This window comes from Arvicanthis niloticus, unplaced genomic scaffold (genome assembly GCF_011762505.2).
Source record: "Arvicanthis niloticus isolate mArvNil1 unplaced genomic scaffold, mArvNil1.pat.X pat_scaffold_588_arrow_ctg1, whole genome shotgun sequence".
Lineage (NCBI taxonomy): Eukaryota > Metazoa > Chordata > Mammalia > Rodentia > Muridae > Arvicanthis > Arvicanthis niloticus.
The window spans coordinates 27,102-41,470 of NW_023046210.1; the positions used below are offsets into that span (position 1 = coordinate 27,102).

The 14,369-nt window shown below is 39.9% G+C and overlaps 1 protein-coding gene across 1 annotated transcript in view; it reads left to right on the forward strand.

Annotated features, from left to right (window-relative positions):
- LOC117702225 (rab GTPase-binding effector protein 1-like) overlaps nt 1-14,369 on the forward strand; it is a 46,548-nt gene that overhangs the window by 25,886 nt on the left and 6,293 nt on the right. The window contains 7 exon segments of the mRNA XM_076706408.1: nt 974-1,078; nt 2,658-2,774; nt 4,448-4,546; nt 10,257-10,397; nt 13,662-13,674; nt 13,677-13,783; nt 13,785-13,851. Coding sequence (XP_076562523.1) covers nt 974-1,078; nt 2,658-2,774; nt 4,448-4,546; nt 10,257-10,397; nt 13,662-13,674; nt 13,677-13,783; nt 13,785-13,851 — 649 coding nt within the window.

Below are 14,369 nucleotides of genomic sequence, written 5' to 3' on the forward strand. Positions count from 1 at the left end.
CTTTACGTTTATAAAATGTAGAACTGGTCAAGTACCTGATATAGAGTGTGGGTTTAAGGAGGATTGGGAAACATGGGAGAGGGAAAAAAAAGGCACCCTTGATGAAAAGTAATTTTTCTCAAAATATTTTTAAATGTAAAGATTAGATATTAACAATCTAAGTAGTATCAGTGTGGTGGCACACAGCTTTGATCCCAGCATTCAGGAGGCAGAGACAGGCGGGTCTTTATGAGTTTGAGGCCAGCCAGGTCTACAAAATGTGTCTAGGACAGCCAGGGTGCTGTTACACAGAGAAAAACCCTATCTGGAAAAACAAAACTAGAAAGGAATCTAAGCTGTGTTTGTACACTGCTTTACAGACCCCAAGCCCTTTCACATACCTCACCTCTGAGCTTTCTGATTATAGGTGAGGCCGGCGGACCATAGCTGTGCTCAGTTACAGACAGGCTCAGAGAGAGCGAGCAAAACCTGCGTTAGAATGTAGGTGTTCTGGCCTTAGTGCTTTCCCTTCTTAGGGCTCTTTCTCTGAAAAGAAGCACCTGATAAATGCAGCAGCCTGCTAAACCTAAATAAATTGTCCTTGAGCCATGCTGGGCATGTCAAGAACATGCTGCTTCCTGGAGCTTGTGATGGGGGACTTGGTGCTGCCTTTCTCTTCTTCCTCCTTTTGGTTAGGTAGTATTGAGTGCATGGTGTAGCACCTTGTTTGCTTTCTGTGTTCTTCAAATGTGGTGTTTTGTGGTCCTTGGTGCTAAGTTGTGTCCCTTGTTTTTCTACCATACTTGTACTAGAGGTTACAACTTTTAGAATCTGACTGACTATATTTTATTTTAATTTTTTCCTGTAAATCTTTGAAGCATTTACTCTGTGCTATGCATTAGAGTAACACTGATAAGAATGTGCGTTCATTCCTTGAGTATGAGACAGAATTATTTTGTTTTGGCTGATACGTGGTAATTTTGGCGCCCTTCAGGTACATAATGCTGGAAATAAGCTTGGTAGACGTTGTGATATGTGTTCCAATTATGAAAAACAGTTACAAGGAATTCAGATTCAGGAAGCTGAAACGAGAGACCAGGTGAGTTTCATTAGAGCCATAGAATTGTCTTTTTTTTTTTTTCTCTCTCTGTCTGCTTTATGAAGTGTATCTATGGAATAATCTAGCACATATAGTGGCAACAGTGGCAGCTACTTTCTAATGAGAACTCAGTAGGACTCTGGATATTCACTCTTCATTAGCATGCCAACACTATACCAGCCAACTTAGCCCTCAGAGGTGCTAACAGCACCTTAGCCTTTCTTTGCACCCCATTACCCAAACACTTAAGCCTGATGCTGGCCTAACCTCATCCTCACAGTGAATTTAGTGGTACAGATATGAGAGGGTAAAATTTACTGTGGCCTCTGACTGGAAAAGCCAGCCGGATGTCAGGATGACCAGAATTTGGATTCGTTGCTTACTGCCTGTTTGCTGTAAATTTGTTGACTTGATTAATGGTGATTTGTAGGGCATAGAAGTTAAGCTCTTGCAGGCTTGGACTACTGGACTTGAGGGTAAAGTTCTTTTCCAAATACAGAGTAGAAGAGTGGGGCATTGGTAACAGTGTAGCATTTAACAAGAGTAGCCTTGTGAGAGTGTGTCAGGAAAGGAGTATTTTTCTTTGGTTCTTATGAGGATTACTTACTGCCTTTGCCATCAGAATTGAAGGTTAGAATAAAGATCTGGTATTTCAGGTGTCACTGATACTCAGTTCCTCATCTGTAGTCTTTTTAAATTAACTAATAGCTTACAGGTGGATTTCTAAAGCTACTTAAACAACTAAGATAATATGGTAGGCTTTTGATACTCTGATGTGGGAAAAGGCTGTCTTGGATTCCTTAGTTATTTCTGTAGACTTCTGTAGATGCCTCTTGTTTGCCTGGTGTTTTACTGGATCCTAGCAATTCAGATACAGCTGAAAGATGGTTCTGGCCCATAAGGAGCTTTCAGCATTACAAGCTGAAGCACAAGTTCAGTCTGTCTGGTTCTTAGAGATGAACATCTAGATTAGAGGAGGCTGTGTAGCTTAGCTGTAGGTTCAGGAAAGGTAGCACTTGGGAGAAGAACTAGGGAAGGGGAAAATATATTCAAGGTGGGAAATGTACAGAGTCATGAAAGAGAATGGTATGTTCTAGGACACATGACTGGCCTGTGAGTTTATAAGCTAGTGTGAGAAGGAGCTGCACAGGAAGGCCAGGATGAGACCAGAGGAGAGGAGATAATTAGAGGAATTACGTTGAAGCCTAGCAACTTGGAGGCATAATTGCTTTTAAATAGGAAAAACATTATAATTTCACTTTTACAAAATTTATAAGGTTCTTCTGAATCCTAGGGGCCTAGCAGGGAAGAGGTTTTCAAACGAGAATATGTATGTGAAAAGCTGTTGCTAACTGTAAAGCACAATATAATTCTTGAGGTCATTCATTTTTTGTTTTTTGTATTGATAATCCCCCCTACCCCCCCCCCCCCCCAATTTTTTTTTTAACTCACAAAAGAATTATGGGTTGAGGGTTTAGCATAGTGGTAGAGCCCTTGCCTAGCATGCATGAGGCTCTGGGTTAACAACAACAGCAAAAATTCAACTGCTTCTTTCTGGTTGACTTTTTAAATTATATAGGTGAAAAAACTGCAGTTAATGCTCAGGCAAGCTAATGACCAACTAGAGAAGACAATGAAAGAGAAACAGGAGCTAGAGGACTTTCTCAAGCAGAGTGCCGAGGACTCCAGCCACCAGGTGAGGGATGCATGGGAGAGGACTCGCTTGTTAAATTCCATTTATGGTTTCAGAAAGTATAGTTGCTTTGTTTCTTCTGATTTGAAGATTTAGCAATTCTATCTGAGATACAAAGTGTAAAGGATTTTATTTATATTTTAATTGTGTGTATGTGTTTTGCCTGCATGTATATGTACCACATGCATCCTTGGTTCCCTGGAAGGTCAGAAGAGGGGGTCTGATCCCCTGCAACTGGAATTATAGATAGTTGTGAGCCACCATGTGTATTCTAGGAACAAAATTCTGGTCCTCTTCAAGAGCAACAAGTTTCTTAACTGTTGAGTTGTCTCTCCAGCATCTTGTTATCTATTATTCAAGATTTTTCTTTTAACAGACTTAATGCATTTCTAATGGCTCTGAGGGCTTTGGATTTCCGTGTGTGTGTGTGTGTGTGTGTGTGTGTGTGTGTGTGTTTACTGGGTTCACCCTGATATAACCTCATTAATAAGAAAGATAGGACTTGCCGGGCAGTGGTGGCGCACGCCTTTAATCCCGGCAAGGATTATTTAATCCCACCAAGGCTATTCAGAAAAACCCTGTCTCGAAAAACCAAAAAAAAAAAAAAAAAAAAAAAAAAAAAAAAGCTAGACTTACTGGCTGGAAATGTAGCTCAATTGATGGAGTGCTTGTCTAGTGTAAGCACTTGCTTTGATCTCAAGCACTGTATAAACTGGGGGTGGAAGTACACACCTAGTATCTCATCTCTTGAGAGGTAGGGACAACCTACCATTATTAAGAACAATTTTTTTTTTTAAAAGATTGGATTTGTCTGTGTTGTTCTAGAACTCACTCTGTAGACCATGCTGGCCTTGAACTCAGTTCCGACTGCCTCTGCCTCTTGAGTGCTAGGATTAAAGGTTTGTGCCACCACAGCCCAGCTAGAAACAAAATTCTAACAATAATTTTTTAAATGCGTAGAGAGAATTATTTTTATTAGTTTTTTGTGTGTGAATGATTAGTTTTCAAATAATTCCCTCCCCATGAATATTAACACTAATTCAAAATAGTCAAGAGTTAAACGGTGTCAGTTGCTCTTGAATACCTACCTTAGAAGGTTGTACTCAGAAAGGAGTTTATTTATCCTTTAAAGGTGTGCCGTCTCCTCTCTTTCTCTCCTTCATATCCTTCCATTTTAAAGAAATAACATTTATTTGTGTGCATACATGCATACACCATGTGTGTGTAAAATATGTGGCCATAGCACATGTGCGGAGATCAGAGGACAACTTGCAGGAGTTGGTTCTCTCCTTCCACCATATGGATTCTGGTTCCTAGGACCAAACTCAGGCTTAGCAACAAGTACCTTTACCTTCCGTGCCTTTGCTCCAGCCCCAGGCTTCTAGTTTTTAATTGCTTTTTTTTTTTTTAACCCCTTAAAAATATATTCATAACTAGGTCATGTGGGTTTTCATCATTTTAAGGACCAATTGCTACTGTTTGCTAATATATGTCAGCTTGTGACTTGAGCTTTGCTAATGCTCTGGGTACTGGAAAGTCTTGCTATGCAGCAAATGTGCACATTGGTTGAATAAAAGATGAGTGGTTCTCATGGACTTGTGTGGAGTAATGGGATGCAGGGTTAGCTTCAGATAGCCAGCTTTAACTGTATTTTCACTTGTATATCTTCTATTCAGATATCTGCACTTGTTTTAAGAGCCCAAGCCTCTGAGGTCTTACTTGAAGAGTTACAACAGAGCTTTTCCCAAGCAAAGAGGGACGTTCAAGAGCAGATGGTAAGTCAGTGTTTGAAATACATATCACATGCTACCTTTATTCCTGGATTGCCTTCTCAACATTATTTTTAAAATATCACTCTGCTCAAATTGGCTGCTGGCGTGGCAACACTCCAGGGCCTACGGAGCGTTATGATGGAAAATACCATCATGAGAACATTGCTTCTAAGCACGGCCCCTCACTCTGCCCATTTCATCTTTACCTTTTCTGTCTTGGAAAACCTAAACAGAGTAACTGTGATAGACCAGTATTTAATTTTCAGTTTAAAATACAAGCTAAAAGAACAGAGATAACTATAATCTCTAGTTCACACAGCTTTTAAATATTTATGTGTTTTTCCTGGGTAACTTTTATTTATTTAGAATAACCTTATTGATTTCCCAGAATTTACATATATGCTGTAGCTCTGGAGGCCTTCCAGAAGGTCATTAGTTGTGAGGAGTAGAAGCAGGGCTTCCTGAGCAGTGGCCACCAAGAAGCTTTGTGGACTGGTTCTGAGACTTGGGTCCTTTCTTACTACTTTGGCTGTATTTGTCTTGTTGGACTCTGTATCTAATGGCCTGGGTCAGTTATGGTGGATGTGTTCTTTCTGGGATGACTGCAAAGCTTCCATGTACCTAGCACCTTCACAGGGACCACAGTTCTGAGAATCAGAAGGCTACAGGTGGGACGGCCATAATTTATCTTTGACTGGCATTCAGCCAGTGTATTAATGGTAACTGAGTTGACTTTGAACCCTACATCTGGTCTGTGGGAATTCTCAGATCCTAATTATGAATCGGGAAATTCACATTTTTCTCTTAAGTAAAGAAGACAGCTTTATAATTGTTCATTTCTGGCAAAGGTTCATGGGGTTGTTTCTCACACCTTTTCCTCTCTCTTTTTTTTTAAAAGTTCCTTCTCCTCTGTAGATGATATGCAAGTTGATTGCATTAAAAGCAGTGTGTATTAGGTGATATTGAAGAATTGGTGGAATTTGGGGCTGAAGTCCTTTGAGGATTTAATTTCAAAATGGTACTTATGCTGAAAAAGAGAAACTCAGCGTCTTAGGCCCCTGCAGAGTGGCTGTGATAGCATTGGACGTCTTAACATTATCCCTTTGTGTTTTGAGAAGCTTCACGCTTGCAGAGAAGTTTGTGGAATCAGCTTTTGAAAGACTACCACTTCAGGTGAAAGAGCTTGCTGTGTAGGCCCGACATCTGACTCACAGTGAAAGGAGAGAGCCAACTCCCAGTGGCTCCATATACATCCTGTGACATGTGTGTACACTCAAACCATCAGATACATAACAGTATTGCTTACGACTGTCACTTTAGTTCAGCAGTTGATAACATTAGTCTCTTTTGGGCTCACTGTATATAGATATATTATGTGCATATTCTAAGTCTGACTTGTGATGAACTATTGGGAATTAAAGTGTAGACAGTATGACTCTCCTAAATATTTCAGCATGTATTTCTTAGGAGTAAAGATGTTCTATATATCTGGAACATTCTTTTTACATCCTTAAAATTAACCAGTTTTTCTTTCAAATTCTTAGTTGTTTTTTGTAATAATTAAAATATTTTACTTTTATTTCGAACTAGGGACCAATCTCTCTCTCTCTCTCTCTCTCTTTCTTCTCTCTCTCTCTCTCTCTATATATATATATATATATATAAATAATATATTATATATTATATGTTATGTATTATATATCATATATCATATATTATACTTTGTTGTAATTTCAGTCTTCTTCCTTTAAATTAATGTAGTACAATACCCTCACTTTAAAAAAATGCCATTATGGCTGAAGAGATGGCTCAGTGGTTAAGAGCACTGGCTGCTTACTCTTCCAGATATCCTGAGTTCAATTCCCAGCAACCACATGGTGGCTCACAACCATCTGTAATGGGATCAGATGCCCTCTTCTGGTGTGTCTAAGACAACTGTAATGTACTTACATAAATAAATGAATCAATCTTTTAAAAAAATTTAAATAAGATAAAAAATGCCGTTAATCTCTAGGCAATGGTAGTGCATCCCAGCACTTGGGGAGGCAGAGACAGTTGGATCTCTGTGAGTTTTGTGGCTAGCCTGGTCTACAAAGTGAGTTTCCAGGACAACAAGAGCTATACAGAGAAACACTGTCTATGACAACAACAACAATAGCAGTGACAACAAAAAACAACAACAAAATGACATTAATCTTTTTTTAATGGTTTAGAGCCCTTATTTTACTCAGAATGTTTTAGGTTAACATTCTGTGGAGTGTATCTGATTGTTTCCTCATGATTTAGTAGAGGTCAGACATTTTGGCAAGAATACTGAGCAGATAAAGTATTTTGGTGTCAAGTCAAATTGTGCATGATGGTGGATGTTCTATTATACTTGGTGAAGTTGGAGACAAAATGGATCCACAATATGAATATTGCCATTAACAGTGACCTTACTTAATAGGCCCAGTGTATTTTTGTGGTTGTTTCTGCCCTTAGAATACATCCAGTTAGGGTACAGCATGGGAACTGCTCAGGAGGTATTCCAGTTGCTCTGTGATTATGTCACTACCTAGGGGTCATAATCAGATTAAAGAATTAAAAGGGAAGAAAATCATCTTGATCTCCACAGGTTAATATCCAGAAAATTCTCAAACATTAAAACATTGAAATTCTCAAAAATTAAAATGAAATAAAGACATATATTCTTCTTTTACTTTCCTTTTTCTTTTCTTTCTTTAATAGCCAGAAGGTAACAGGATGCTAATACTTAGTTAAGTGGATCTGTTACTGGAATTAGCATCAAAACCTGCACCGTAGCAGTCCTGAGAAGTCAAGTTTGGCCAGCCATTCTCAGTTCAGTTAAAGTCATAATTGATGTTGAGAGATTTGGGTTAGGAGGATGGCTCAGTTGGTAAAGTTGTTACTGTACAGTTTAGATCATAGTATCCACATAGAAACCCTATACAGCAGCACGTGTGCCCTCTGTAACTGCACTGCAGAGAGGGGGGCAGTTGGTGTGCAGAGACTGGGTGATCTCTGGAACTTATTACCCAGTCAGCTTAGGTTTAGTGTCTTCAAAATTTGTGTGTAATTAAGGTAGAGAGGGATTAAGAGGTCAACCCAATGTTGACCTTTGACCTCCACATATGTGCTGTGGCAAATACATGTGTGCTTGCACACATTGTATATTTTGCCTAAAACTCAAACACACTCTTGTGTATGCATATACATACATACACACAGAAAGAGACACAGAGATAGACAGAGACAGACAACTAGGTCTCTACCCAGGCCTGAGAATCTTCTCTTGACTAGAAATTTTCCTTTGATGGTCTTTACTGCTACTCTTCCACGGACACACTGGGAAGAACAAAGAGGTCAAGTGACACCTCCCCAAATCTGTCTTCATGTTCCTAACAAGAGGGTTAAATTTAAATTGAAGGCAAGAAGTGTGTACAGATAGCTAAGCTATTGCATCAAGCTGTGGTCCCACCTGTCATCGCTGTCTCTGTTCTTATCTTACCTTAAGGTGGTCTGACAGGTCCGAATTGTGTGGAGTCTGTTTCTGGGAGATTGAGCTCCCTCTTGCTAGTACCATGGTGGCTTTGTTTCTGTCTCCCAGCATGAGGCTCCTGGGGAGCTCCATTTCCTTGGGGTTCACATCAAGAGTCTGATAGCCAGAGGGAGAGTCATTGGGTGTCTGTCTCTGTAGAATGTGTAGTAGGATAGGTACCTATGGAGTGTGATCATAGCACTCAGTCCAACTAGCCTCATGAAAATAAAGCTGATAATGTTAGCTACAGTTTGTACATGACCTTGACTGCCTGCCTGCCTTCAGGGCTCAACATGCTCATCACCCACCCTGGGGGCTCAGTCTCTCTCTGACCTTTTCCTAGTTAGGAGTCCCTCCGTCCTTGTATGGTTCACTAAGTAGTTTTTGTTAATTGCACCATGTCATACCCAGGGGTAGTTTTGGCTTTAACTCAGCTTTCTCTTCTACCTCTCCAGGGCAAATATCTTTGTGTATTGTTCTTAATAAATCTTTTTTTTTTTTTTTTTAATTTTTAAGTTTTTATTTTATGTGCATGGTGTTTTGCCTGTATATATGTCTGTGTGAGGGTGTTAGATTTTGGAATTACAGACAGTTGTGAGCTGCCATGTGGGTACTGGAATTTGAACCTGGGTCCTTTGGAAGAGGAGTTCATGCTCTTAACTGCTAAGCTATCTCTCCAGCCATGTCTGTGTATTCTTTTCTTTTCTTTTTTTAAGGTTCCCCCCCCCCCCCCCCCAGACAGTGTTTCTCTGTGTAGCCCCTGGCTGTCCTGGAACTCACTCTGTAGACCAGGCTGGCCTCGAACTCAGAAATCCACCTGCCTCTGCCTCCCAAGTGCTGAGATTAAAGGTGTGTACCACCACTGTCCGGATCTGTGTGTTCTTGACAAACAAAAAATGCCTATTTTCCAGTAGTGGGTGACAATAAAGGTGGCCTGAGTGAGTGATCTGTATTTGTGGGGATATAAATTTGTAACAAATGACTTAATAATGTAATACTAAAATTTAGCAGAAAACTGGGCATAGTGGCCACACTCCTTTAATCCTATCGCTGGGAAAGCAGAGGTAGGGGAATCTGTAGTTCAAGGCCAGCCTGGTTTATATAATGAGTTCCAAACCAGCCAAGGCAACACAGTGAAACTTTGTATCAAAAAAAAAAAAAAAAAAAAAAAAAAAAAAAGCAAAACAAAAAAGATTAGCAGAGACAGGGACTTTTGTACAACTTTAGTTTAAACTTATATTAGCTGGAATAACTTTCACATTGATACGAATTAGTACTTGATATTTTAATTCTTTTAAACATCAAAAGAAATACAAGTTTTAAAAATAAACCTTAAGGGGACAAATGAACTGAGCATGGATATTCTTTATTCAGTAGTGGTGAAGGAGTGGTGTAGAAGCTTGAGGCAAGATCTCATGTTGCTCATGTTGGCCTTAAATTTTCTATCCATCCAAGACTTGCTTGCCCTCCAGATCCTATGTCTGGGTCTCCTGGGTGATGGGATCATGGACATATACACCAGCATGTGCTTAGATCTTTCTGAAGACTTGTAGCCTGAGGCTACCCAGCCATTCAGTTGCTCCTGGATGCAAACATTGTGTGTGCAGCAAGTATGAAGGAGGATGGAATCTGCCCTCTCCTTCTGTGGTGGAACACTTGTTCTGTTTGGTGCAGGTCTTGTTTGTGTCAGCTGATTCTACTGAGCCACAGAATCTGGTTCCTCTGTGTTCTGGGAGACAAGAAACAGTGAATATTTTTGAATTGCTGTAGGAACACTAGAGAATGAGCTCCCCATGTTTGCCTCATTGCCTCACTCCTTGCTGAATAAATAGGCTGCAAATAAAAAAAATGAGGTGGGTCTGGTGGCTGTCAAAATGGCTCTGCAGGGGAAGGTGCTTGACCTGGATGTGATACCTGGAACCTCTGTAACATAGAAACAAGGAATGGACTCCACAGCCTTGTCCTCTGGTCTGCACACATGCTGTGGCATACACATGTCCACACTACAATAAGTATAGGAAATAGAAGTTATGAGCTGTGTGTATGTTTTTTAGAAGTTTTGTATAGTTTTATTACATGCTCCATCTTCAAATGTCATTTTGTTTGGCCTTGCTTTCCTCTGATATGGTTGTTACTAAACTGGATTTACCTCCCCTAGCATCTGTTTGTGTTTAGGCTGTGCTGATGCAGTCACGTGAACAGGTTTCAGAAGAGCTGGTGAGGTTACAGAAAGACAATGACAGCCTCCAGGGAAAGCATAGCTTGCATGTGTCATTACAGCTAGCAGAAGACTTCATTCTTCCAGATACTGTGGAGGTAATGTATTTGCCACAACATCAAAAACACAAGCAAGTGTACTTTTTAAAATGGTTGTAAGTTTCTTTAGAAAAAAATCTTTATTGATTAATTTTATATGCCAAATAATTCTACTTTTAAAGCTGTAATTCATCCTTTAGCATATTGATGGATAAATGTCAGTTTTAAAACTTTGTTTTGTCTTGTCTTTGTCTTTGAAATATCTGGGTATGTAGTGTAGGCCAGCTTCAGACTCCATCCTTTCTCTGTCTCCCTATGTGCTGGTATGACTGGTGTGTGCTGCCACACTCCCCCATTTTAGAATATTTCCATATTTCCAATATTTCACTGTAGAGAGAAACCTTTTCCAACCTTCAGGGTTGAAAAAATGATTTAGTGATTAAGAGCATTGGCTGCTTTTCCAGAGGACCTGGGTTTGATTTTTCTATACGTCCAGTCCCAGGGCATCAGACACATCTGGCCTCTGCAGGTATCACTTATGTCTGTACTGACATACATGTAAGCAAAAAAAAACCCATATACATAAAAGAAATCCAAACCAACCAACCAACCAACCAACCAACCAACAGAATTTCTTTTATTCTCTTTAAAAAAAATTTAAAGTTGGATTGATTATTTGTCTTAACCGGTTTCAGGTATTTTGGTCCAGTCTGTGGCTGCTGTTGTTTTGGTTTGTTTGTTTTGTTTTTTTTAAGTGGGATTTTTTTGAAACACATTTTTAAAAAAATTGATGAAGTACAGCTTATCTTTTTTTTTGTTGTTTTTTTTTCTGTTGTTTATTCTTTTGGTATTGGACTCCATTGCCAAATCAAGGACTATGATTTTGTCATGTAGGACCAGATATAGAATAATCCATATGCGTAGGTTCACCAGGTTGATTCTTTTTTTTTTTTTTTTAAATGTTATTTATTTATGTATGTGAGTACATCATCACTGTCCTCAGACACAGCAGAAGAGGGTGTCGGATACCATTGCTGTGGTTGTGGGCCACCATGTGGTTGCTGGGAATTGAACTCAGGATCTTTGGAAGAACAGTCAGTGCTTTTAACCACTGAGCCACCTAACAGGTTGATTCTTTGTGATACTTGCTTTTATAGGTAGAATTTAAAGAGTTATGTTACACTCATTTATTTTCTGAATGTAAAGATGGAATTTGTTTTGACACTTGTACTCTGCTTTGGTAGGGGAATTACTCTCTTAATGCTATCCAAATGTTACAACTGTGTATTTGTAAACCTTTCAATATTAAAAGAAAACACCTTTTTAGGTTTATGACCCTCAGACTCAATGTTGCTTAAGTAGAGATGAGATTTCTTGTTTTGGGTTTTTGTTTGGTTTTGTTTTTTTGAGACAGGGTTTCTCTGTGTAGCCCTGGCTGTCCTGGAACTCAGCTCTGTAGACCAGGCTGGTCTCGAACTCAGAAATCCACCTGCCTCTGCCTCCCAAGTGCTGGGATTAAAGGCGTGTGCCACCACTGCCCGGCAGAGATAAGATTTCTTAGACCAGTTTTCAAAACAAAATAAAGAGAATTTTATTTTGAGGTCTTTCTCTTTTATTTTTTGTTTTGTTTTGTTTTTCGAGACAGGGTTTCTCTGTGTAGCCCTGGCTGTCCTGGAACTCACTCTGTAGACCAGGCTGGTCTCGAACTCAGAAATCCGCCTGCCTCTGCCTCCCAAGTGCTGGATTAAAGGCGTGCGCCACCACCGCCCGGCTCTTTTATTTTTTAGAAAGAAACTCAGGGCTGGTGAGATGTCTCAGTAGGTAGAGGGTGCCTGCTGCAGAGTCTGCCAGGACAGAGTTAGTCCCTAGGACTCCTTTGCTAGAAGGAGACTTGTCTTTACACATGCCATGTGCAAAAATAAAATAGTGAATGAAACTGTTGTTTCAAATAATTTAAAAATTAGAAATGAGCTGGTTATAGTGGCTTGGTCCTGTAATCCCAACACTTGTGGCGGCTGAGACAGGAGGATTGCTATGTGTTTGAGGCTAGCCAGTTCTACTTAGTAAGTTCTAGGCCAGCCTGCCCTATTCTTGTCTGAAATGAAAAAATAAATATAATATAAATTTATCTTTTAAAGTAAGTTTCTTGTAATCCTGCTAATTTTTCTTGGTGGACATTTGTTTGACACTTGTACTCTGCTTGGTAGGGGAATTGCTTTCTTAACTCTATCCAAGTGTTACAGCTACATTGCTAGTAGTGGTTTTTTGTTGTTTTACTTTTAAAGGCATAGTTGTTTATCATGCCCTCTGCTGTGGTCTATCCCAGACCTGGCCCCCTTAGGACAGCTCTTACCCCTTTCTTAACTGGTAATTGCTGATACAGAAAGTTTGGGAAACTTGTGCTTTTGCCATGATCTTTAAATAACTTACCACCACCTTCACCTCTGATAAAACTTTCCTTTTTGGCCGGACATAGTTCTTGTTCTGTTCTCTAGAGAATTTTTATTCTAAGATGAGCATGGTTGTGCTTGCCTGCAATCCCAACACTCTGGAGACTGAGGCAAGAGGCTCATGAATTGGAAGCAGATGGCTGTGTAGGGAGTTCCAGGCCAGCCTGGCAACATAGGTAAGCCCATCCCAGAACACTAGGTACATGTATTCAATTAGAAAGCTGTTTGGAAATGCAGTTTGGGTTGGTTTTCTGTAGGATATAATTATGTTTTCTAAAAGATTGAAATTTGGGCGGAAAAAGCCAGATATGATGGCATGTGCCTGTAATCTCAGCACTTAGAGGCAGGAGTAGGTGGATCTCTGTTAGTTTGAGGCCAGTCTTTCTCAATAATCAAAAATGAAAAAAATATATAAAGCTTACTGCTTTTCTTCTTCTCCTTCTCCCTGTTCTCTCTTTTTCTGTCTGTCTGTCTGTGTGTGTGTGTGAGAATATTACTTACTTGACATAGTACTTTGCCTAAAGAGATTTTCAGTGAGCATTTGAATATATGAATAGGTAAGTTAAATGTATTTTATCTTGAGTTTATGCTTGTTCCTGAGTTTCTTCTCTTTGTAATCCTCATGAAGGTATTCTTCCTAATGAATTTCATGAGGAAATTACATAACATTTATTTTCCTCCTCATAAAACAGCTTTGAGGGGAGAATGTAGCTCACAGCACAGCACAGCTTTTCTGCCGTGTTGAACGTTGATGTGCTTTCAGAACACCTGTGGTCATTGAAATCCACAGTCTAAGTAACTAAATCGTTTGAAACATAAATCTTCAGTTTCTCCCACTTCACAAATCCAGTCATCTCTTGTTTACTGAATCCAGGTGCTCCGGGAACTGGTTTAAAATATCGTGAGAACATTGTTCACGTTCGGACAGCAGCAGACCACATGGAAGAGAAACTGAAGGCTGAAATACTTTTCCTAAAAGAGCAAATTCAAGCGGAAACAGTGTCTAAAAGAAAACCTCGAAGAGACCCTGCAGTTGGAGATAGAAAACTGTAAGGAGGAAATAGGTGAGAAACAACAGTGTGGTCTGGGGTTGGGTGTGGAGCTCTGCTGATGTCGTGCTCGTCTGGGAGGGAGCAGGAGGATCAGAGGCCAGGACTCAGGAGACACCAGCTCAGAAAGGGAGCTGACAAGCAAGAGAGTGATGCATTGGTAAATAACACTGTTTGAGACTAATGCATGATCATGGATGTAGAAAACACAGGAATAAAAGAACACTTGTCCTAGGTGCTCAGAGGTGCAGTAATTCTGAAAGTCCTCTTATGAGCTTTAATGGTAATGGAGCCAAAGGCCGTGGTAACAGGGTCAGACAGGTAGCAGTTCTTCACAGAACTTGATTGCTAACAGCATTGCTTTCCTACAGTTAGGTGTGGTGTAGCTTAGGTTGGAGCACAGTGTGCATGTGTAGTTGCCCTTTTTCTGAGCTTGATTATAATGTCAGTTTTCTGGGATAGTTTGAGAGAGAGAGAGAGAGAGAGAGAGAGAGAGAGAGAAAACAAACTTTTCTCCACAGTGTATCTCTGAT